At 39.6% G+C, this 26,016-nt stretch overlaps 1 protein-coding gene and 1 long non-coding RNA gene across 2 annotated transcripts; one reads left to right on the forward strand and one right to left on the reverse strand.

Moving 5' to 3' along the window:
• The first annotated feature begins 544 nt into the window (after window positions 1–544).
• On the forward strand, window positions 545–18,011 carry LOC113010268 (uncharacterized). Its single transcript, XM_026149269.2, has 3 exons — window positions 545–722; window positions 3,302–3,539; window positions 15,599–18,011. Exons 2-3 carry the CDS (start codon window positions 3,317–3,319, stop codon window positions 16,840–16,842), a joined length of 1,467 nt encoding a protein of 488 aa, XP_026005054.2. The 5' UTR covers window positions 545–722; window positions 3,302–3,316; the 3' UTR covers window positions 16,843–18,011.
• Window positions 6,002–12,384, reverse strand: LOC145421827 (uncharacterized). The gene is made up of 2 exons (XR_013903184.1): window positions 11,708–12,384; window positions 6,002–8,337 (listed from the first exon to the last, which is right to left on the reverse strand). It is a non-coding gene; the product is annotated as an uncharacterized LOC145421827 (long non-coding RNA).
• Window positions 18,012–26,016: the final 8,005 nt, after the last annotated feature.

A 26,016-nucleotide genomic window follows, 5' to 3' on the forward strand; every position in this document is an offset into this window, starting at 1 on the left:
TTAGTGCAAATAGTTTAGTGCAAGAAAAATAATGGAAATGACAAACATAGTAGCTGCTAGAGTGATTAAAACAGGTCCAAAATGAAGTTCAAGACTGTTCACAAAGGAGCTCAGATATGTGTTAAGGAGTGAAGAAAATGAATGAAATGATAAGGAAACATACAGAAACTTCAGTTAATGCTTGAGGTGACTGTTGTTGTGATTTGGCGCTATATAAATAAAATTAATTAATTTAATTTAATAAGCACTGGGTCTTCTGAATGTGGATCCATCATCAAAAAAACAGCATGTGGAAAAAGCAATAACAGAATGAAAAGAATGGGTGTCATTACTTTACATGTTTAGACAGTCTGTTCCAGTTGTGCTGCAGAATATTACAGACTGTTTAAGTCAATACTTGGCTTGGATCACTGGGGAACTAAAATTCTTTATTCGGGTTTCTGCAAAGCACTGGACTGTTTGGAAGGACTTTTATTTGGACTACGAATGACCCGAGGAGGGCAGCAGTGCGCCAGTTCTACTCGAAATTCTAATGGAAGAAGTATAGCGGAAATGACGTCACTCAAACTCCACAACAAACAAACAACAGTGGTTTGAGAGTTTTTCAAGGTAGAAATCTGCTCGGAGGTTAAGAAACAATCGACCAGGGTGAGATCAACCATCAGCGCAGACTAAATTCAACCAGCAGCTCATCACATAAGTGCGTCCCTTTGATTTAAACGGTAAGATTTTAGTATTAAACACGCGGACGAAAGAATCTGTGAGAGAAACCTTCAACTCGCACCACGTGGTTGCCGTGCAGATGTTGTAGGTTATTTATTTTAAAAACTGTGGAACGCGCGGTACTTGGGCTCTTTCTGGTCGTACGCAGGAAATCTCCTTTTTTTAAAAGATTAAATAACATAGCATTGTGGAGGTATGCAAAGACAGCGCCAGGGTTCTCGAGGCTCTTCTGGGAGCCTAAGTATAGAACCGAATAGTGGGATTGTAACGCGCTCTGAGGGTCTCGAAAAGCGCTATATAAATGCATGCCATTATTCCATTATTAAGTCGACCATAAAAACGTCTCCCCGAGCGTGAGTCCTCTATGACGAGCTACCTTTCCTTATCGCCAGTGGGCTCGGCCACTATAAAGGGCTGGCGGGCTCGTTTCCCTGAGCCTTAGGCTGCAATGGCTGATAATCGTGCCGCGATCCCAGCCACCATCGATGAGCCTTTTCTGCGAGTGAAATCCTTCGCGGCCAGTGTTCCGGATTAACTGGCGTTGGCCGAACAGATGTGTGGTAGACTTGCTTTTCAGTAGCCGCTACCGACAAAACAGCAAATAAACACCAAATGTGTCATCCGTGACATTTATAAGGTTACCTCAAACACACTCCCTCAGTCTTGTTGCTCTTTAACAACAAAATGTTTAAAAATGTCGCGAGTTTACCTGGTGATATTCTCGTGCGCGAGGCGATCGCGAAAACGGCAAACAATTAACACCACGCCGATGTTGTTCACAGGATAGCAAGAGTAAACGATCGGGAGAATCTTGTCTTCGTTATTGTTCCCCTCGTACGTGTTATTACTCCGATTTCAGCGTTTTCGCTGCACAACTAAAACGTGCAGTTTACTTTATGTTCACTCAAATTGAGTCAACTAGCGCCACCTGTGGTCAAGTGCCTAAAGCCTACAGTCAGATTAACTTGTGACACACATCTGCACCTCGTTTGAATTTGTTTCATGCAAAATACATTTGCCATGTTAATGTATTCTCTACACAGGCAGGCTATGATAACAGGATGTGAAATATTAATGTGTCATATATTTGTTCAAGACGTATTTCTTTGTTATGGGAAAGAAAATTAAAATCATGATAATCAACAGGACTGGTGATTTCAATAACTTTGTGTATATAATTTGTCATTTTCTACTGATGTAGGCCAAAAATAAATGCATAATATAATTATATAATATAAGGTTTATTTGCAAGACACAAAAACAGAAAAAATTGAAAGTGACAAATGTATTGTGCTGCAGATGTCTGTGTCACAAGTTGATCTGGCTGTAGGCTATGGCACCTTGCCACGGGTGGCACTAGTTGACTCAACTCCATTTGACTGTACACAAAGTAAATTGCATGCTTTTGTTGAAAACCGAAAACTACTGCTCTATAAGCTTGTTATTTGCTTTTGAAAATAAAATGTTATGTGCTTTCATCTATAGGGTTAGTTATATAAGTGACTTAGTTTATAAATGTTATTATCTGGCTTTTTCAGTGTTTTATTGTTTCCTGAGTGCATCAGTTTGGCTGAGATTAAAGTTACAGTTTTCACACAGCTGAATAAACAGAAAACTGAACAGAAATGTGAGATGATTGAGAATTTACTCCAATGTCCTGTTATATTTGAGGGAGCAAAGAGCAGACTGCTGAATTGATTGTCTCGGTGGTGTTTAATCTGCAAATTTAATTAAAAGTTTAATGAACTATCATCTTGTCTTTATTTTTAGTGAGCACATACGTTAAACACTTTAAGCTGTAAGCTAATGATAGTTATGTAAGAGCTGGTGCATACTGGTGCAATAAGCTGTACGTTTTACAACAATGGATGCATGATGTGATTAGTCGACTATCTCAAAAATAATCGTTTGTGGCAGCCCTAGCTGGAGTACCCAGACACACTGAGGAGCAGAACAAGCAAACTCCTGAGTCGAATTAAGAATCTTCTTGCTGTGAGGCAACAGTGTTAACCACCATCCCACCATGGTGATTCTATATTTTTACTTAAGTACAGTTTAAATAATTTACATGATATTAATTTATTATTGTGACTGCAATTATTTCGTAGTTTGAAAATAATGAAAAACAAAACAAAATACTGCAGCTTTAAGCACAAATCAGCAAACAAAGTGAAACAGCTTTTAATTTGAAATTTGGACTCAGATTATAGTCAGGTGGTGAGAAATACTCTAAAATCCTCCATCTAAATATAATTAATGATATAATTACTTTTGGTTGTTACTGTGGCAGGTTAAAATGACAAACAGTTGCGCAACTGTGAAGCTGTGTGTGTGAATGTGTGTGTGAATGGGTGAATGACTGAATGTAGTGTGAAGCGCTTTGGGGTCCTATGGACTAGAAAAGCGCTATACAAATGCAGGCCATTTACCAAGCTGGCAGCAGCTACCTGAAAGTTTTTGTATTCTTAATTTTGCTTATAAAAGTATCAGAACTTGAGTCACTCACACGGTGCTCTTGAAACATTTGTCACATTTGTTCATTTTTAATTTCTCCCGTTATCACTTGTCTCTTTTCAAGAATTCTCAAAACAGAATGAAGAGTAAGGATGAGGAGGTTCCCGCAGACCAACAGATCTGTAACCAGGAGAGGAGCTCCAGTCTGAAGCAGGAGGACCCAGAGCCTCCTCAGATTAAGGAGGAACAGGAGGAACTCTGCACCAGTCACGAGGTTGAACACATCATGGTCTGGACCGGGCAGGAGAGGCTCAGACTGCTGGATACCATCTGGAAACCTGAAATACAGATACAAAGCAAAGGTATGTGAAACTATCAGGAAGGCAGGAACGAGTGAAGCATCAGTGATGTCTGCACTGGGAAGAAGGAAAAGGCGCCTTAATATCTGTTATTGTTGCTCAGTTTTCTTTTAGGAGCAGTTGACAGTCCCACAAATTGTGGTTTTCTGGAAGCAGAAACGATGTCTCACAATGTCTACAAGGGGTCACTGTAGACCATAGATTTGCTTCATAGCATGTGGCTCGCAAGTTTGCTAATAGTAGGCAGTGTTGGAAAAGTTACTTTTAAAATGTATTACAGAATATATGTATTTTGTAATGTATTCAGAACTCGTTACTCAGTGAGTGTAATGTATTCTGAATAGAGATGGCACGATACCACTTTTTTATGTCTGATACCGATACCGATATCATAAATTTGGATATCTGCCGATACCGATATGAATCCGATATGTTTTTTAATCAACAAAACTGTTTTTTAAAATATCTTGCTGCATTTTGCAAGTCTGCAAGTTCATACTCAAGTTTAAAACAACAACTACACTAAAGCTATTCTGTTATACCTGTATGCAAAAAAAAAATATTTCATAGTTCAGCAATACTGATCAATCTAATAAACTTAAACCTACACCATCCTCCCTATTCTGGTATTTTAAAGAGTACTTAGCATAAATATTAAGCAACCTAACTAATAGGGTTCCAACTCCCAGCAACAACAAAAATAAATAAATAAAAAATAGGGAACCACCCCTCACGCTCCACCTCATGATGCTTAATCGACGTAATCAACCTTAATTTGATGCAGTGTGGAAAAAAAATGCACAGAAATCAATTATTTTTCAAGAAATATTAAATAGATTCAACATCTTTCTTCAACAAAATTGCAGACTGCACAGATGGTACCTTCCCAAAGTAAAAAGTACTATAGCTTACTAGGGTATATTAGACTTAATAGTCACTATATACAGTAATTGACTTCTATTCATTTTACATCAAATTAAAACTTTGGGTGTCAGATAATTATTTATTAAAAGCTAGACATTTTAAATGAGAATAAGAAAGAAAACTATGTCTTTGTGCCCCCTTTTCCCTGTTCATGCCCTATCGGCCCCCCTGGCTAAACTTTGCTAGATCCGCCCCTGCACAGTTACCAGCGTCAGCTACGTAGAAAAAGCTCCTGGTGTAGAAAGTAATATTAAATAAATTCTAACAACAGCTTATCAAGCTTAAACGTTCTGCTGTTGTTCAGCCGCTGGTTTCCTCTTTCTGGTGCAAAGTGGGCCAAAAGCAAACCAGAGAGACGGACTCGCGACAGAAAAGCCGATCAGCTGATCATTAAATGGTAAATGGCCTGTATTTATATAGCGCTTTACTAGTCCCTAAGGACCCCAAAGCGCTTTACATATCCAGTCATCCACCCATTCACACACACATTCACACACACTGGTGATGGCAAGCTACATTGTAACCACAGCCACCCTGGGGCGCACTGACAGAGGCGAGGCTGCCGGACACTGGCGCCACCGGGCCCTCTGACCACCACCAGTAGGCAACGGGTGAAGTGTCTTGCCCAAGGACACAACGACCGAGACTGTCCAAGCCGGGGCTCGAACCGGCAACCTTCCGTTTACAAGGCGAACTCCTAACTCTTGAGCCACGATCGCCCCATTAAGCAAGTAATTAAGTAAGCTTCACGATTGAAGTAGCAGCCGGAGAGCGAGAGGCAGTCGTTTGTTAAGCTTAACGCAGGAATGCTTTACAAACATTCAGAGATGGACTTACACACTTGCTTTACTTCTCTCGGGATAACTTTGTCGGAGATGAAATGCCAGGTTGCTAGCGAAGCTCCACATGCTATCCAGACCACCGACAGGTCCCGCATGCCACAGCCGCTCTATCACGTGACGCATACTGCTCTGACGTGCTAACGTTCTGAGGTGAGTTACGGCGTGTTGCAAGTTTTGTGAGGTGCTTTCGTGATATTTAATGGATCGGATTACATTTTTTATTTTTCTCCGATATCCGATCCAGTAATTTAGGTCAGTATCGGACCGATACGTAATATCGGATCGGTCCATCTCTAATTCTGAATACTTTGGATTACTTAATATATTAACATGCTTTTTACAACTACATGAATTGCTGTGTGATTTATTACTATTACTGAAGGATACTCCTCATACAGGTACCAACTAGACTTTTAAATCTTAATGTAAAATGAGTATCAGTAGGTTGGACATTAGGTACGGCTACACTTTTTGCTGGGTCTCATATAGAAAACTATTCCGCGCGTATATGAAACAGGTCCGTGGCTCCGAACCGTAGTAAAGGGAACCCCGGGGTATTCCGTTACTACCCAACACTGTTGGTAAGGCACAAATATGGCAAAACTAACAACAGTTAAACTAAAAAGCAAAACAGTTCTGTTAAAGATATTTTATTATCAAAGTACTCAGATGCAATGAAATATCACTCAGACACTTAGAGCAGTTTTAAACGTGCACGGGTGAGAGACTCAGGGAGAGACTCACACACCTCCTTGGTGCAGTCTGGCTTTATTTATACACATCATGAAGCATACAAAAAAGGAAATATCATCCTTATCTTGTCAAGAAAACAGGTGTGGTTTATCAAAAAACTTCGTGTTCTCTACAAGGTTGTTTCTTACTCGTGGGTGGCGGTTTCCTGCTAGTGTGAAGGCAAACAGTGACAATGTGAAGGCAAAGACTGATAATGTGAAGGCAAGCAGTTTCCGTTATAAAGTAGGGAGCCAGCAATTAAAATATGCAGCTGGTTGAGTACAGAACAGAAATATAAACACTCTTAGCTGATTATTATATGAATAATAAAACCTTTAAAAGCAAAAATACTCTGACATTCCCTCCTGTTGTTTAGATTTCTCACATGACAGTACTGTTATTTTTGTCAGTTCATAACCTCTTGTCTAAACATTTTCGGTTTGAACGTCATAAAACAGTCCTGTGTTCAATTAAACTAAACATTACTGTATGGATCATCTTTCAAAATTTCTTCCATTTGAGACATCATCACATAAGCATTGATAGAAGTTGTCATCATGTTTGATACCATTTTCTTCAGACAGGGTACTACACATGTTGTGAAAACACATAACAGTAAAAGCAAACATGCTATTCCAACAAGTCCTTTAATCAGAAGGGACTTCCATGAACCACCTAGTAACCATGTCAACCAATCATCAGTGCTTGTGACATAGTCTTGTTGTTCAGCATCTTCAATCTTTCTCAAGGTGTTCAAAGCGTCGGTCATGTTTTGTGAGTGTATGTTGTCTGGGATGTATGTACAACATGTAGTGTCAAACAATACACACAAACCTCCTTTTTCAGCTAGAATCATGTCTAGTGCGACTCTGTGTTGCATCACTACAATGTGTATTGCGTCGAGTTCTTCATTTTGCGCTTTGTTGATTTTCATTGAAGCATTTAGGAACAGTCCAAATCGATAGTCAAGTGTCTCGATCCTCAGCATGTTTTTCCCAACTCCTACCCAAGGGAACAAGGAGTGGAGGACTTTCTGACCATCAGTCCATAGTTTGAAGTTCTTGGGCACATCTGATCCATAGATTGAGTCATGTGGCATTACTTCAGTGACTTCAGCAACTTCACGTTTTGCTCTTGACGTGTGTGTCTCTGCTGTGATCTTGAAGGTGTGGTCTGAAATTAGTACTGGTGCACACAGACCGGTGGAGTTCGGTGGGAGCATGAAGTAGGTTTTAGGCCCGCAGGCCCAAGCGGCTCCCTGGACCCAGAAAGTTCAATTTTTGAAGGTGTGTATTCCTTTGGATTGGGTCAGGTCAAGTGTCTGTGTGCAGTTGCGGTTTCGTCCAAGTTTCCTGTTTCCATCGGAGAAGTTGAAACACATTGGGTGCTGTATGTCCGGCGGCAAAACTATGGCGAATGATTTGTTTTTTGTGTTGTTGGCTTTGACGTTTACCCAATGTTTTTCGTTGCAGGTGTAGTTCCAGTTCGTCAGATTGTAGGCACAAGGGGTTGTCTGTTCAATTAGGATACGTCGTTGTGAAAGTGGTTTCGTGACACGTTTGACGTCTGTGTCACTACACCATGGAATTAGGTCTTCTTTCTTTGTGCTTTGACCTTTTAGGGTCAGTCCTGTTGCCATCAAATCTCTGCGTGTGCAATTGCCAGTTGTTGCTTTGTTGAACACACACATCGCTTCGTCAAGTTCAGGTGCCTTTCCATATATTGTTGCGTGTACGGCTGTTGTTGGCATATGTGAACATACATAGCATTCCGTGCTGTTGTCGGTGCGTGTTCTATCATACACATATCTATACCACGCGTTGTTCATCCATGGGTGGTTATGGTCTTGGTTCAGGTCACGTAGATGCGAATTATCATGTGTCCATCTTTTTTGCAGGTGGTGTTGTTTATTTCCTCTCATCTGGGTGAGTGTTAGTAGGCTCACTAGGAGCGCAATGCTGGCCACTAGGAGGACAAGTGTCTTCATGATGACCAGGCACACCTAGACTTCTGGTGAGTAGACTATTGGCGAGAAGTAAAAAAAGGGCGGGATATACCCAATCAGCCCTTCCCTTCACCAATAGATCACCTAGAAGCCAGGGGAGCCGGCGTCTAAGCGTCTGGATTGTCACTCACTTTTTTACAGTGGCTGTGGTGGATCCAAGATGGTCTTTCTGCTATTTTGCAGGCGGTGGGTGTGGTAAGTAGGACTTGGTATGGGCCCTCCCACCTTGGTGAACTCCAATTCTTTCTCTGGAGTACTTTGATCAGGATCCAATCACCTGGTTGTAACCTGCAAGACACTGGAGAGAAATCACTCGGCAGTTGGTTGTTTAACACAATCTCTTTATTTTCAAACAGTTTAGTCATCCATTCTGCTAGGGTAGTTTCCCTTATTGATTTATTAATAGGTTCACTGGTAATTGGCAATGGAAACGCTCTCCCGTGGATGATTTCAAAAGGTGTAAGTTTCTGAGAACCTTGTGTTATTCTCATCCACATCTTTACTAGGCCTAGACATTCAGGCCATGGTCTTCCTGTTTCTTCCATGCATTTTCTTAATCTCTGTTTTATTGTGCCGTTAGTTCTTTCCACTAATCCTGCGCTTTGTGGGTGATATGCACAGTGATGTTTGATGCTAAATCCTAGAGCTTCAGAGACTTTGCTGATGATGTCATTAACAAAATGTGTTCCATTGTCTGACCTTATCAGACTGGGAATGCCATATGTGGGGATGAAGTGATTGCATAAACACTTTGCCACTGATATTGCATCTGCTCTTTTGACTGGATAGATTTCTGGCCATTTTGAAAATACATCTATAATTACTAGAGCATATCTTGATGCTTGGCATTCGTTAAGTTCAATAAAATCCATGTGGGTTTCCTTGTGAGTTGTGTTGTTTTTTTTTTTTGTTTTTTTTTTGTTTTTTGACAGAATAGGCATGTTCTTACAAATTATTCGCTAAAGTTTCAAAATTTATAGTGTGTATTGCATTGTTTATCTATACTATATCTCCCTCCTGTTGACACAGGTGTTTACCTCATGTGTCACTACAACCGCTGTCCTGTGTAATGACTCTGTTAATATAGGTTTTCCATCACAGACCATTAAGTCATCTTTCAGTTTACTCCACATTTCAGCCACTTGTTTTGTTCAGTGATTGTTGCAGCTTGTTGTTCGGTTTTTAGTACATCAAGTGGTATTTGTAGGCAGTAGTTGGTTTCTAGTAGCTCTGCCGATTGTTTGCAGCCTGTTTTGCTGCTTGTTCTGCAAAATTATTTCCTTTTGTGACAATATAATTGTCTTTTTGATGTGCTCCACATGTGCACAGTGCCAATTGTTTTGGCAAGGTGATCACTTCCAGCAAGATTTTTTTTTTTTCTTCTCTATAGATGGAACATTACATTCTCAGTAATATTTTATCCAGGTTTTCAAGCATGTCAAGTGCCTCTATGCACCTAAGTAGTTTAGATATTAAAGTTTGTATATGTTGTTGTGCTGCCTTTTTTGCGGCTTGGTTTATGTTCAGAGCCCAAAAGCAATTGCTCTATGTTATACACGTCCGTGTTTTCATTGCTCTCTGCTTCTGTGCTTTTTCCTAGTCATTTGTTATTTCTTTCATCCTCTTCCTCAGTGTCATCCTTTTTTCTATGTCTACACTCGCGAGCAAAATGCCCCTCCTTTCCGCAATTGTAGCAGCTTGTGTCTTTCAGTCTTCTCTCTCCTTTTCGCCCTCCTCCTGCCTTTCCTTTTCCTTTGTAGGGGCCTGGTTTATGTCTTCTGTATTCTCCAGAGAATGCCACCAATCCTGTTGCTGGATCTACAGTAAAGACGCCTCCTTTTTCTTTTTGCTTCTGTATTTTAACTGCGTGTTCAGCATATTGCAGTGCATCTGACAGACTTCCTGTATTTTGTGTGACCCAGTGTTTTTCTACGTGGGCCCTCACTTTTGGGAGGAGGCCGTTCAGAAATGCATTTTTTAGCTGTTGCTGAAATGGTGTTTGTGGCTCCTCCTGGTAATTTAAACCTGAATGTTGTCTGAAAACTGGGCGTAGGCGATCGAGGAAGTCAGAGGCAGTCTCAGCTTCCTTCTGCTTTATCTCGCCTATTTTGCCGTAATCTGCTCTTGGGGCTAGACGGACTCTAATCCTTTCATATAATCCTGCCAACTGAGCCCTTAGAGGCTCAGAGGTGGGGAGCAGGGCTATACCCTGGTCATCTGACCCCGTGAAGTCTCCCTTTACTGTTCCCATTTTTAGACCTAATAAGTCCTGAATTACCTGGAGCATTTCATGGCCATTCAAGTGCCAGTGTGTTCTAATTAACTCAACTGCCTCCCTCCATGGCTCAAAACCTTCATTTAACAGTGGAACGTCCTTTAAAACATTAAATCTGTCAGTTTGGGACCATGCTCTGAAAACATATAGGAAAGGGTTGTTGTCTCTTTCATTATTATCGCCACCCGTTAGTTGGCCATATCTTGGGTTGGGCGTGGCTATCATTGGAAACAGACCTGACGGTCCTGGGGGGTCAATCTGTCCTCCCATATCCCTACCTGACGGGTCTTTCCCTATGTCTTCCTTATGGTGATTTGTTGTCATTAAATTTAATGCCTGTCTTGCTGAATCATATGGGCCTGGCGCGTCAGTGAAGGGGTTTTTTGATACTGGCTGATTAGACGGGCCGGGGGCAGGCACATATGGAGGAGGTGGTTTTGGGTGTTGTGGATCTTTTAGTTCACTACTTTGTTCATTTTTCTTTTTCTTTTTCTCTTCTCGCACCTTTGTGCGTTTATCATTTTCTGCCATCCAGGCTTTAAAATGTTGCCACTCTGTGAGACGTTTGGCTTTCTTTTTAAAGCTTTTTTCATTGTTTAGTTCCGCTTGGAGGGTCTCTTTTAAAGCAGTCACTGCAAAGGGAGTACATTGTCCCTCCCACGCAGGGCAGTTTAGTTTCTTTGGATTTCTCCATCTATTTGCGCTAATTAGTCCGGCGCCTGGACATTTTTTCTCTAGCCACTGCTCGTCAGCAGTGAGTTTTGTTGATTTATTACCCATTATTATTTTTTCCTCTTGTTATTATTATTTATTTATTTATAAATATATTTGCGTTTACACACACACATACACACCCGTGGTGCTTTCTCTGGCACGAGGAATGGGAGAGGCTATTGACACGGCCTTCTACTTTCAAGCTAGCCTTGAAAGCGGTGTCAATTTTATGTGATGAAACACAACCTTTTCCCGTTCCACCAGAACTCGAGCAACCAACGGTAAACAATTCGGTGGAGTAGTTCAGCCTCCTTAATGTGCTGTAAAATCAACTTACTCCACCAACAAAACAGTAAAACAACAGATTATACGCGTAATGAGTTTTTTATTCTGGGCAACACTGTGTCTTTCTACATTGCTCCAAGCCCTCTTTCAGGCGAGCTGCTTCGTAACCTCTACGAGTCCTTTTTCAGACGAGAATGTTACTATCCTGTCGTATTTTGACATTAAACTTGCTCCAAGCCCTCTTTCAGGCGAGCTGTAACCTCTACCAGTCCTTTTTCAGACGAGAATGTTACTTAATTAATCTGTCATACATTGACGGGAAACTATTTAATGTACAGACCACAGGTTGCCTCAGTCGTTTTGCGCAAGATGTGAGTGAGTGCTAAATATTCACCTGAGTTATTGTGTGGTTGCTTTGGTTTCCTTCATCAACCCCTGAAGTCGTGGACCTCTTATAAGAACGCTGGCCAGAACCCGAACGTCACGTCTCTGGACTTTATCCTCTGCCTGGAGAGGAGTCGACAGCGTGGGCTTCTCACGACGTCAGGACTTGACGAAGGTCTCCTATTGGAGCATTGAAAAAATATCAATGTCCACTCCGGCTCGAAGGACCAATTAAATGTTAAAGATATTTTATTATCAAAGTACTCAGATGCAATGAAATATCACTCAGACACTTAGAGCAGTTTTAAACGTGCACGGGTGAGAGACTCAGGGAGAGACTCACACACCTCCTTGGTGCAGTCTGGCTTTATTTATACACATCATGAAGCATACAAAAAAGGAAATATCATCCTTATCTTGTCAAGAAAACAGGTGTGGTTTATCAAAAAACTTCGTGTTCTCTACAAGGTTGTTTCTTACTCGTGGGTGGCGGTTTCCTGCTAGTGTGAAGGCAAACAGTGACAATGTGAAGGCAAAGACTGATAATGTGAAGGCAAGCAGTTTCCGTTATAAAGTAGGGAGCCAGCAATTAAAATATGCAGCTGGTTGAGTACAGAACAGAAATATAAACACTCTTAGCTGATTATTATATGAATAATAAAACCTTTAAAAGCAAAAATACTCTGACAAGTTCTTTAACCTAATTCCTAATACAGCTGGGTGTAATTGTCACAGGACAGTACAGCCACTGCTAGGAAATTAGTGCTAAATAATTTTACCAACAAAGTATGAAAAGTTTGGAATACTCTATAGATGAGACAAACAAATATTACTAATGTAGGATTCTAATTAGAACTTAAACTTTATTTTCAGGGGTACAGGAATAATATAAACTAAAAGGAACAAGCCGAAGTGTGTTGGTTGAGAAAGTAGAAACAATCTTGTGTCTAGTTAATGTTGAAACCTGAAAATGAGTTCATATTATGATGCTGATTGTCTTTATTTGTTAATGGATATAAAATTTCTACAGATACAAACCCAATTAAACCCAATTGGACATTGTAGAAGAAAAACAACAAAACAAACAAATATACAAAACATTTGCTTATTTTGAAATTGAAGATAGCAACAGAAAAGTCAGGACGGAGCCATGTTACCACTGTTTTCTGTCTTCTTTTAACAACAGTTAGTGACCTGAGGAGAGCAGCTGCTGTTTTGAGTTTCTTCCCATTTTTCTCTGATATAAGATTCTAGCTGTTGAACAGTCCTGGGTCTCCATTTTCATATTTTTCACTTTCATGCAAAATATTTTCAGTGGATGAAAGAAACATTTGCCATGTCTGCAGGCAGGCCAGTTCACCACCTGGACTCTACTACTACAAAGCCATGTTGTTGGAATAAATGCAGTATGTGGTTTAATATTGTCTAGCTGATGCAAGGCCTTCCCTGAAAAGCCCGTCGTCTGGATGTGAGCATTGTCGAGTTAGAAACTTGACGCCTAAGCAGCCAGTTTGATAGGAAATTCCATCAGAGAAGAAAGTTTTTGACCTGAGCACTGAGAACAAGCAAGTGATCCTCATTAATCCAAAGGATGCCATGTCCATGTTTTCAAAAAAAATTCAAATTCTGATTCGACTGACGACAATTGAGACAAAAAACCTAAAATCCGAGTAGAAAAAAGTTATATTTTTTACTGTAAAAACCACAAACATGTTTAACAAATCATTTTTGAAACTTAAAATGCAAATAGAAATTGTACATTTCTAAAAATTATGCACACATTTTGCAAATATCATCGGTACATGGCACTATGTACCTAAAAATGCACACATAAGACTGAGAAGAACACCACAGGTATAAACCCTGCAGGTAGGGCTGCCACAAACGATTATTTTGATAGTCGACTAGTCACCGATTATTTATGCGATTAGTCGACTAATCAGATCATCATCCACTGGACGTAAAACTACAGCTTATTGCACCAGCAGCATCTGCTCTTATATAACTATCATTAGCTTACAGCTTTAAGCTTTTAAGGTGCTAACTAAAGATAAAGACAAGATGATAGTTTATTCAATTTTAATGAAATTTGCAGATTGTTTCGGTGAAGTTTAATAAACTCCTTGCTATCTAAAATATAACAGGACACCGGAGTATATTCTCCAGCATCTCACACTTCTGATAATCAGCTGTCTGCTTTACGTTTATTCAGCTGTGTAAAAACTATAACTTTAATCTCAGACAAACCGATTTACTCAGGAACAAATAAAATACAAAAAAAAAAAAGCCAAACAACAACATTTTTCATTTATCTAAGTGACTCATATATATTTAACCTGAGTAGCGAAAGACGGCGGTGGGTTTGAAAACAATTTGCCGGGAATCCGGTCTTCTCACGGCGCTAGTGACCTAGCCCCCGGCTAGCTATTGAGCTAGCGGGTAACAGACGTCTCCGAAAACGTCGGAGCGCTTTTGAAAATATGTGGTGTCCTGATAAACTGAGCAGATATTTGAGGTTTACACAGCTACATTCTCGCCTGAAAATATGTTAAACGTTTATTTTGTGACCCAGAAAGAATAATACGAGTAATATTAAAACTAACTAGCTGCCGCCATTGTTGGAAACTAAGCTGGGCCGCGCTATGAATTCTGGGACACAGCTGCTTCTTCTTCTTCTTCGGGGTTTAACGGCAGCTGGCATCCTTGTACGTGCAGTGCTGCCATCTTCTGTTTCAGTCCGTTATTACACTCTTAAATCCTGCTATTATTCCTGCGTCTTTTGGGATCTTACAAAGCTTCAAACGACGCGTCGACTATTAAATCAGTCGTCTACGATTTTGATAGTCGACGTAATCGTGACTAGTCGACAAATCGTGGCAGCCCTACCTGCAGGTATGACAAATCTCTCACGCATCAAAACTTGCTCTCTCGCTTTCTTTCGCTCGCTCGCTCTGACTCGCCAGTGTCACTCCTAAAACCTCCACCTCTTCCCAAACAACAAAATGCCACATGTTGCCACATCATTTTCGATTGGTCAACATGGTACATTTTTTCACTAATGGGGAAGGAAAGGGGTGTTTTGTCTTTTTCTCTCACAAGATAAAAAGGAGTGTTTGCTAGCGCTGTCCTTAAAAAAACACTGTTTTTACAGTTTCTTCCCACTGTAAACACTACTATTTTATTCAGAAAAAAACATTGTGTGTATTTTTTATCATACGTCTGTTTTAAGTGGCCTGTCAACACAATTTAAAAACTGGTATAAAGTTTGAAGTCCGCACTTTCGACCCAAGTTGAAATGGAGACTCTGGGTCGTTGCATCTTGTTGCTGTGTTGTCCTAAATTGGTGGTCTGATTTTTGGCGCGTCAGCACATCCGTCGACCCTCAAGCGTTGACCAAGTTGAGCATGCATTTCTATTGTTGAAAGCTAAACTTGAGACAGAAAGGCCTACAAACAAACAAGACCTGAAAGTCACTGCAGTAAAGGCCTGGTAGAGTATTAAAAAGGAGAAAGCAAGCATCTGTATTAGAAATGAACATGATGATTTTTTTTCTCACATTTTTATGCCGTGTTTTCATTCAACCTACTGAATTGAAGCTGAAGGTCTGCACTTAAACTGCATCTGAGGGGTTTTATTTAAAATTCATTGTAGTAATGTACAAAATTAATATGTAAGAAAATGCAGCAAGATCTTTTGATTTGTATGTAGCTCCCCAAACTTCAATTTATTCCGGTGTATCTAAGTGTCAGTATCACTAGCTTAACTGTTTGAATTACACTGGCGTACGTGGGCGACATGCTCATAGAGAATTTCTAATAGTTGATGAGATGTTTTGTTTTGTTTTTTTAATGTTCGAGTTTTTGGTTTTTTTCATTTTATGTTTTTGTTTTTGTCTCTTGAGACTTTTCAGATCAAAAGATCTGTAAGGAGGAAGAGGTTCCTGCAGACCAACAGGTCTCTAACCATGAAAGGATCTCCAGTCTGGATCAGGAGGATCGAAAGCCTCCAGAATTTAAAGAGGAGCAGGAGGAACCCTGCACCAGTCAGGAGGGAGAGCGGCTTCTTCTAAAGGAAGAGACTAATAGATGTATGGTGACTTCTACTCATGAGGAACCTGAACCAAGCAGTGACTTTCTTTCTAACAACTGTCCTCAGCCAGAGTGGAGCCAAGGCCAGGAAGAAAGTGAGCATGTGCACTCAGGATCAACTACAAATGCAAACACAAAGAGGAGAAATCAGAGAAAGCAAAGTGGAGTAGAGAGCCAGCTCATGTCATATAGTCAGTGTAAGCCTGACACAAGTAGAAAGTCTGTAAAATGTGAGATTTGTGGAAAAACCTTTCAGTATAAATACAGACTGCTTAACCATCTAAGAGTCCATACAGGTGAGAAACCTTATTGCTGTAGCACATGTGGGAAAGGATTCCGTCATCTGATCCACTTAAAATCTCACATGAGAATCCACACAGGTGAGAAGCCATATATTTGTAGCACCTGTGGGAAAGGCTTTCGTCACTCATCATCATCAAGAGTTCACATGAGAATCCACACAGGTGAGAAACCTTATTCTTGTAGCACTTGTGGGAAACGATTCATTCAGATTAACAGCTTAAACACTCACATTAGAACCCACACAGGTGAGAAGCCACATTCTTGTAGCGCCTGTGGGAAAAGCTTTAGTAACGCGTCAGCATTCAGAGTTCACATGAGAATCCACACAGGTGAGAAGCCACACTTGTGTAAAGTATGTGGTAAAACATTCAGTCAGGCGGCACACTTGAAAAAGCACATGAGAATCCACACAGGTGAGAAGCCACATTCTTGTAGCGCCTGTGGGAAAAGCTTTAGTAACGCGTCAGCATTCAGAGTTCACATGAGAATCCACACAGGTGAGAAGCCACACTTGTGTAAAATATGTGGTAAAACATTCAGTCAGGCGCCAAACTTGAAAAAGCACATGAGAATCCACACAGGTGAGAAGCCACATTCTTGTAGCGCCTGTGGGAAAAGCTTTAGTAACGCGTCAGCATTCAGAGTTCACATGAGAATCCACACAGGTGAGAAGCCACACTTGTGTAAAATATGTGGTAAAACATTCAGTCAGGCGGCACACTTGAAAAAGCACATGAGAATTCACAGTACATGAAAGTGTCAAAGGTGGAGCAATGTTCAAAGCGTAGCTTCACTACAATGCATGAGGGAAAAGATTACCTCATATTTAGTTCAATTTGGTATTTTATGTCCGTAACAGTAACAACTGTTTGTTACACTAATTGGTTTGTTACTATAATGAATGTTTTTCTGTACAGATAACTGTACAGATAACATGTATATATTAATTGTAGATGTTAGTTAATATTTTTTTTACCTAAAACTTTGTTATAAAAAACATTTATTATTTTTTTATTGCAAACATTTAATTCATCAGTCATTCTGGTTTTCCTACAAAGGATTTGAAATCATTCAAGTAATACCTAAGACCAAAAATCTGGAGTCATTATGGACTGGAAGTCACTTCATGTTGTGATGTTGATTTAGTTAGTTGTGCTTTTTATTTATGTATATTCTGTAGTATTCATTCCACCTCATTTAATTTCTGTATTTAATGTATATAAGTTTAGATTAGTTATTTATAGTTGGTTTACACAGCTTTGTGTATGTATGTGTATGCATATGTAATGTATATATAGACGTGTGTGTGTGCGTGTGTGTGTGTGTGTGTGTGTGTGTGTAAGAGAGAGATTTACATTGCTGTGCTTGAGAGCCACCATCTACTGGAACCAAATTCCTTTCTGATTTTTATAGTTTAAAAAGAAATGTCAAAAATGATTATAACCAGGTCTTTGCAGCAAACAACATAACAATGTTCTCCTTTATTTAGCTTTTTTCCACAATTTGTTTCTTGGTGTCTGACTATGTTTTATATAAATTGAGAAACTATTTATTTAAACTCAGATTTTTACAATGGACTTTTTCACCCAGTGTGCTTGAATTTGGGTCTGTTATACTTAAGCCCAGTACCCTGTTCAAATTCTTGGGCAGTCTACAAAGCATTGTAGTTTCATTTGTATTGTGAGAGATGTTAGATTGGGGGGTATTTTATATTCTCGTTTTCACATATTATAGAAATAGAAATAAAAGTAAATTGAAGAGACTGTTCTCTGATGCAAATGTATGTTGACATATGTGACTTCATCCCTCAACTACTGACGCTCACCATGTTGTGTAATGGATGTGAAAACTTTGCCTGTGTTGTTACCACTGGCAAGATGTGCAAAATAATTCAGCAAATTAAAGCATCAGCTTGTTCCATCACCCAGCTTGTTCAGTGAGGTCCGATGCTAACTGGAAATAGAGATAATTCGCCTTCAAAAGTAAATTTTAAGAATATGGAAACCATATAAAATTGCTCAAATACTGAACACAAATCATATTTCTGACACACAGTCTATGGGTGTAGCCTCCAGAGTCACACAACGGTTTTGAATGATCCTGTTATTTAAGCAGAAGACTATCCCACTATAAATGCAGGTTTTCTGTCCTACAGAGGCTCTGAAATCATGACTCTCCTCCAGAGTCCAGACCAGATTGACTCAGCTGCTCTTTATTGGAGTCTCTGCTGAGTTCATTAAACTTCTGCAATCTGGTAGAAGGTTCCGCATCTTCCGGGCAAGGACAGAGAGACTCAAGAGGAGCTTCTATCCCCAAGCCATCCGTGCCCTAAACACACACACCCGCCCTCTCACATCATCTATAATTGGCTGAGACAGGACTCTTCCAGACACTAAACCAAGGCACAATGTACATTTCAATTCCTTTAATTTTAAATATGTTTATATTGTCTATCCTGTAAAATAGTCAGATGTCTATTCATATTAATGTACAGAATTCACCTGCTTGCTGCTACTACTGCACATTCACCCAGTGTATATACTATATGTATGTGTATGTATGTATGTATGTATATATATGTATATATATATATATATATGTATATGTATATGTGTATATATGTTCTTCCTCTACACCCCCCCCCCCCCCTCGAGGAGCGTGTCAGGCTACATTTCACTGTGTGTTATACTTGTATAACTATGCATGTGACAAATAAAAAACCTTGAACCTTGAACCTTAAACTGCGAACGACTGAAGTCTTTAATGGTGTAAGAGGTTTAAATTTTCTTTTAGTTTGTCTTTCCATCATTTTCTTTATGCACTGCACATAGATTAGCTGTCAGTTGAACTTTATGGGCAGAGCGCTACCCTAGTTTTATTTTTGTTTTTTGTCTGCAACTTAATGGAGTTAAACAGAAATTAGCAGAACTTTCTGTTCGTTGATCATATTGATGTGGGGGAAGGGAAAGGCTTAGGGCGTCGGGGGATTCCCCAGGAGCATCTTCCTTGGAGGGCTCAACCCGGGGTTGCGGTCATGGCCTGTTTAGGGGTCTGTTGGCTCTTAGGTGATGTCACCTTTACATCCTCTGTTAATATTTGATCAGTGTTGAATTTTAGCATTGATTTTATATCAGTTATTACCCTCAGTTAATGATGAATCAATGCTGAATTCCGCTGTTGATTTTCCACCACTTTTGTACCCTTGGTTAATATTGAAACAACAATAAAATCATGATTAAAACAGGACTTAATAGGTATTTCCATCAATCCTAGACCACAGAAAGCTACCATCAACACTTAAACCTGTGAAAAAGACAATTGTGTTTGATCTAAAAACAGGATAACCATTATATGTTGAACATTATCCTACAATTTATCATGTTCATAACAATAGCCCTATAATATTAAGCACTGGGCATTATGTAATTAAAAAAATGACAATAGACAAATTTGTATCAATAAAAAAAACTATTTGTTTTATAAAGAAGATTTATTGTTAAATGTATTAGTTACAAGGCAAGGCAAGGCAAATTTATTTGTATAGCACAATTCAACAACAAGGTGATTCAAAGTGCTTTACAGAGACATTAGAAACAAAAACAAATAAAAAGCATGATTTAAAATTGATTAAAACAAGCAAACAAACAAACTAATTAACAAACAAACAAAACAGTATATAAAATCAAAACAGATAAAATCAGAACAGTAGATAAAAATCAGTAGTTAATGTAAGTTTTGAAATTTAAGCTTAAAAGTGTGGATTTGGTGCTTTATTCAAATGCAGCTGAGAATAGGTGAGTCTTCAACCTGGATTTAAATAAACTGAGTGTTTCAGCTGATCTGAGGCTTTCTGGGAGTTTGTTCCAGATATAAGGAGCATAAAAGCTGAATGCAGCTTCTCCGTGTCTGGTTCTGACTCTGGGAACTGATAAAAGACCTGATCCAGATGACCTGAGGGATCTGGAAGGTTCATACTGGGTCAGGAGGTCACTGATGTATTTTGGTCCTAAACCATTCAGAGCTTTATAGACCAGCATCAGAACTTTAAAGTCTATCCTCTGACGGACAGGCAGCCAGTGTAAAGACCTCAGAGCTGGACTGATGTGGTCCACTTTTTTGGTCTTAGTGAGAATGAGCTGTAGTTGTCCGACTGATTTTTTAGGTAGACCTGTAAAGATGCTGTTACAGTAATCAAGCCTACTAAAGATGAATGCATGGACTAGTTTTTCCAGGTCCTGTTGAGACATCAGATCTTTTATCCTTGAAATATTCTTGAGGTGATAGTAAGCTGACTTTGTTATTGTCTTAATGTGTTTTTCTAAGTTTAGGTCTGCATCCATCACTACACCCAAATTTCTCCCCTGGTTTGTGGTTTTTAGGTGTATAGATTGAAGTTCTCTGGTGACCTGTAATCGTTTTTCTTTGGCGCCAAAGACTATTACCTCAGTTTTGTTTTTGTTTAGCTGGAGAAAATTGTGGCACAACCAGTCATTAGTTTCCTCAATGCATTTACCAAGAGCCTGTACAGGGCCTTGGTCTCCTGGTGACATTGTGATATATATTTGTGTGTCATCTGCATAGCTGTGATAGTTTATTTTGTTGTTCTTTATAATCTGTGCCAATGGGAGCATGTAAATGTTAAACAGAAGGGGTCCCAAGATGGAACCTTGGGGAACTCCACATGTGATACTTGTCTGCTCAGATGTGAAGTTACCTATTGATACAAAGTATTTCCTGTTTTCTAAGTATGTCTTGAACCAGTTTAGTACAGTTCCTGAAAGACCTGCCCAGTTCTCCAGTCGTTTGAGTAATATGTTGTGGTCAACTGTATCAAATGCTGCACTGAGATCCAGTAAATATAGGACTGACATTTTCCCACTGTCTGTGTTCAGACATATGTCATTAAACACTTTGGTCAGAGTGGTTTCAGTGCTGTGGTTCTGTCTAAAACCTGACTGGAAGGCATCGTAGCAGTTATTCTGTTTTAAGAAGTAATTGAGCTGTTGAGAAACTGCTTTTTCGATGATCTTACTTAAAAATGGGAGATTTGAGATCGGCCTGTAGTTGTTCATTTGTGTCTTGTCAAGATTGTCCTTTTTCAGTATAGGTTTTATTACAGCAGTTTTTAGTGATTCTGGAAACACACCTGATAATAAAGAAAAGTTGACGATCTGTAACAGGTCTGACTCTAAAGTCTTTGAGACCTTTTTGAAAAAACTTGTTGGCAGGACATCTAAACAGCAGGAGGAGGAGTTCAGTTGACCTAAGATGTCCTCCAGGTCTTTGCTGTTAATCGGGTGAAACTGTTTCATGGTGTTTAAACAGTTTTTTGGTGGACACAGTACATATCCTGGATCTGCTGTTGATGTACCAATTGCTTGTCTAATTTTTTGGATTTTTTCTGTGAAGAATTTGGCAAAGTCATTGCAGGCCATGGTCGAATGAAGTTCAGCTGCCACTGACACAGGAGGGTTTGTTAGCCTGTCAACTGTGGAAAATAAGACCCGAGCATTATGGCTGTTTTTAGTGATGATGTCAGAGAAGTAGGACCTTCTTGCACTCCTCAGTTGCAATTATAATTGTGAAGTTTCTCTTTATAGATGTCATAATGAACCTGGAGGTTTGTTTTTCTCCATCTGCGCTCAGCTTTCCTACACTCTCTTTTTTCATTTTTCACCAGTGTGGAGTTTCTCCATGGAGACTTTTTCCTTCCAGAGATAACCTTCACCTTAATGGGAGCAATAGTGTCCATTACATTTAACATGTTAGCATTGAAGCTATTGACGAGCTCATTGACTGACCCTCTGGACAGGTCAGGTGTTAATGGGAAGACCTGGTTAAAGATCTCACTACTGTGTTCAGTTATACACCGTTTTGTGATCACTGTTGTTGATATATTTATGTGGGCTGAGATTTTACTTTCAAAGAAAACACAGTAATGATCAGACACGCCCACATCAGACACAGTAACCTTTGAAATGCTCAGGCCCTTGGAGATCAGTAGGTCAAGAGTGTGTCCTCTATTATGTGTGGCCTCTGTTACATGCTGAGTCAGCCCAAAGTTGCCCAGAGTGTTACTCAGGTCTTTAGTCCCTTTGTCCTGAGGGTTGTCCACATGGATGTTAAAATCCCCAGCAATAATTACACAGTCAAAATCAACACAGATCACAGACAGCAGTTCACTGAGGTCATTAAAAAAGTCTGTGCAGTATTTGGGAGGCCTGTAAACATTAAGAAACACAACTTTGGATGGGGCCTTCAGCTGTAAAGCCACATATTCAAAAGACTGAAAACTTCCAGGAGATAGCTGCTTACATTGAAATGATTCATTAAATAAGACAGCGACCCCTCCTCCTCTCCTGCTCACCCTGGCCTCACTGATAAAACTGTAGTTAGGGGTCGTCTCGATGAGAACAGCTCCACTGTTACTTTGGTCCAACCAAGTTTCAGTTAAAAACATAAAATCAAGGCTGTGCTCAGTGATTAAATCATTAATTAAAAATGTTTTCCCAGCTAAAGATCTAACGTTTAATAAAGCCAACTTAAGTGTTTTAGAGGCATTACTTGTCCCCTCGTGTTTGGGAGCAGTCTGTGGCACACAAGGTATGTTTACTATGTTTAAAGATCTTTTAGAGTGCAGCTCTCTGTGTTTTGACCAGGCCACATGTCTCCTTCTGTCACCTAAAAGTACAGAGATTTTAAAACCTTCTAGTAAACAGGGTCCCAGCTTCTCCTGGGAAAAGTCACCACTGCCATAATCCTCGCAGCCCGGACCCTTCACACATCACGCATCAGACTGCGGAGACAGGGCATGAAGAGGAACTAAGGGGGGCGAGGCTGGGCAATGTGACTTCGATTGCTCTGTTGAGGGTGGGGCTTGATGGCGAACAGTGACTTACAAGTCACTGTTTTTAGTTTACTCCAGGATGGGGCTGGATATCGGGCGTCCTGCACCACCCATCCGATCGGGAGCATAGCGGAGCCATTTCTGCACTGCTTGGGCGAAGGCAAACTCAGAAACTGCATTTACCCCCACCTGCTGAGTCAGGCCATCTAGGGCAAAAACAAATAAGCAAAAAAATAAAGAGAAAAAAAAGAGAGGCCCAATTAGAGCTTAAATATGAACAACCTCTTGTAAAAAAAACAGGGAGAATACTTTGGGATATATTATACATTTGTTTATATTTTTTTTTTCTCTTTCTTTCCCTTTTTCCTTTTTTTTTTTTCTTTCTTTTATTTCACAGCCGAAGATACATTTTTGGACTCATTTCACAGCTTAAATGTACTACTTAACCTCAATGTACAGATCATCTGTAATCCTTCTCTGTTCTTTCTGTCTATATGTATAATATATATGTTGATGTTTATGTGTACAAAAGGAAACCTCTTAATAAAAAAGACATTGTTTAAAAAAACAGGGAGAAAGCCTATAAACCCGCGTTCCCCAACCCCCGGGCCACGGACCGGTAACAGAGGCCCGGGTGTGAAATTTATGAATAGGGTTTAGGGTTAGTTTTTTTTTTTTTAATCGTTAACTCTGTTACCCTGGGTCTTTTCCCGTGTTATAGTTGTGTCTCTTATTTTGAAAGAAATATTTACAGGTTACCATAGTGACCAGAGAGCATTAAGGGGCGGAGAGGATGATGTTACTCTCAATGTTGTTGGCGCATTTCAGGAGGACGCTGCTAATAAAGTTGCGCAATTTTACTGTGAATTTGCTGAATTTTATTATTATATTTACAAAATACCACAGTTTTTGTCTTGGTCATATCATTTTAATTTGTTGTATTTATCCACGACAACATGAAGGCCGGTCTGTGAAAATATTGTCTGACATTAAACCAGTACGTGGCACAAAAAAGGTTGGGGACCGCTGCTATAAACTAGTAGGCTGATTAACATGAAAGTCACAAGGCTGAAATCAGCAAGCTACTGCCTCACTTTGTTCACCGGTGTGCTATATTTCATGATCTGCTTGGCTGCAGGACTAAACATGGGGCCTGAAATTACACACATTGTCCTAAGCATTTTCCTGTATCCCTCAACGAGGACTGGGCTAAGGTAGAAATAAGTCTGCCAAATTTATTTATTTTTTGCTTCCAAGGTGCCACACTACTTTGTTTTGTTCGCAGTCATATTTTCCGGTCTTTCAATATTCTTTGGAGAGTCCCAAGTACTAAAACCCTGGTGATAGCAGTCCTTTAAGAGGGTCAAGAACCCACTAATGATCATGTATCTCATCACATGAAAGGTGACTTTATCAAGGTGTGAAAAAGGGTGTGTCATTATCAGCAGAGGTTTCAGGTGAAGCCATTGTGAGACCTTGCCTCACCCTATTATGTTACCTATTGAGATCAGCTAACGTGAGATGTTGGTGGGCTTTAAGGTGCCTGTGAAGAGACTTCAAGAAACTCTGAGTGTTATTAGCTGAAAGCTCAGCATTTGCGGCTTGGCTTGTCCAAAGAAATTTTTGGTTGTCACTCCAATTCAGCGGTCCCAAATACATAATTAAACTGTCAAGCTGAATCATGAAAAATGCCAGTGTGATGGACATAACTAGAATTTTTTTTACCAACAAGGTGATTCCCACAGAGCTATTAGCTGCAAATTTGGCACGTCTTAGCATTGTGTGCCAGGTATCCTTAAAAAAAAGGGAAGAAACTGAACAAATGGAGGACAAAAGAAGTGGAAGACCTAAAACACTATCTCCAGGTTAACAGGACATAAAAGTCATGTTCTCAAGAAAGAGGCAAAAAATCTAGCAAAGACCTGACACAGGAAATGACAGATGCATGTAGCACTTCAATTGATCCACTCTATTGGTTCACTGAAGGCTCATAAAACTACAATAAACAATAAAACTTACCAAAGATGCACTTGCAGAGCACTGTCTCTTTAAATGCCCTTTTTTGCTTGGTCTGGTCCTTATTTTTTCTCCCAGTCCAGTTAAGTCCAGAGGCCAGCTCATTTGTAATGGCATAGGCTAGTATACGACGGACTCGCACCTCCAGTGTGGTCCCTCCAATCAAAGAAAAGCGTCTCACCTATCAAAATATTTTCAAAAATTGAATTATTGTGACTTATGTTTTAAATGTGTATGAATATGCTTGTGAGTTGATATGAAATAATTGAAAGAGACAATGTTTTTTTTTCCCAATGCTTAATTTTCCAGAGATAATAGGAAATATTTTGGTTAATTCCTATTTGTTGGATCTTCCGATGATAGCATGTTGATGTATATTCAAGCAGGACATACAGCAGCAGGTAATTTTAAGAAGTTGAACCAAATTGGACAATTTATAAAGTTCTGAGTTACAAAAGTTACATAAGCTTTAAGTACCTACCATTGTTTTATTTGCTTCCGGTAACTGCAGAGTTGCCTCTGCATTGTTCAGCTCATCCATATTATGTAAAGGCAAATCCAGAGGCAAAACGCCAGCATCAACAGGTTCATTGCTGCAGGATTGACGGAAGGCTCTGAACTCCTCACGGAGGTCCCTGACTTCTCTGGTCAGCTCTGTCACCATAGTTAGCAGTTTTTGGAAGGCTGCATCTGTTAAGAAGAACAATAAAACTGGCTTGTGATAAACCAGATCAGCATTGTGATGAGAAAAAAAACAACTATATCCATAAGTTATGGTTTCACATTTTGATTTCAAGTTTAAGTAGTTCAATCAGGTCAAACTGTTTACAAGTTTATCCCTTTTGCATGTAGATGAAATCCTATGTAAAATTTCAAAGTACCACATTTTAGAATTTGCCTTTTAAAAGTTGACTCACAGAGTCTCTGGAATCTAAAAAATCAAAATAAGATGATATTTAATAACATAAATTACTGTTTCGATGGTAAAATTACAATGAAATTGTGATGAAACTAATTTAATCAAAGCATACTTTCATTATTCAACGCAGACTCTATTTGCTGGGG

The sequence above is a fragment of the Astatotilapia calliptera genome, chromosome 18 (genome assembly GCF_964374335.1).
Source record: "Astatotilapia calliptera chromosome 18, fAstCal68.1, whole genome shotgun sequence".
Lineage (NCBI taxonomy): Eukaryota > Metazoa > Chordata > Actinopteri > Cichliformes > Cichlidae > Astatotilapia > Astatotilapia calliptera.

Excerpts from the sequence above, each read along its gene's own strand:
- LOC113010268 (XM_026149269.2), top strand. The coding sequence starts at position 3,317 with ATGAAGAGTAAGGATGAGGAGGTTCCCGCAGACCAACAGATCTGTAAC. Across the intron at positions 3,540-15,598 it reads AATACAGATACAAAGCAAAG|ACTTTTCAGATCAAAAGATC; the intron begins GTATGTGAAACT and ends TTGTCTCTTGAG.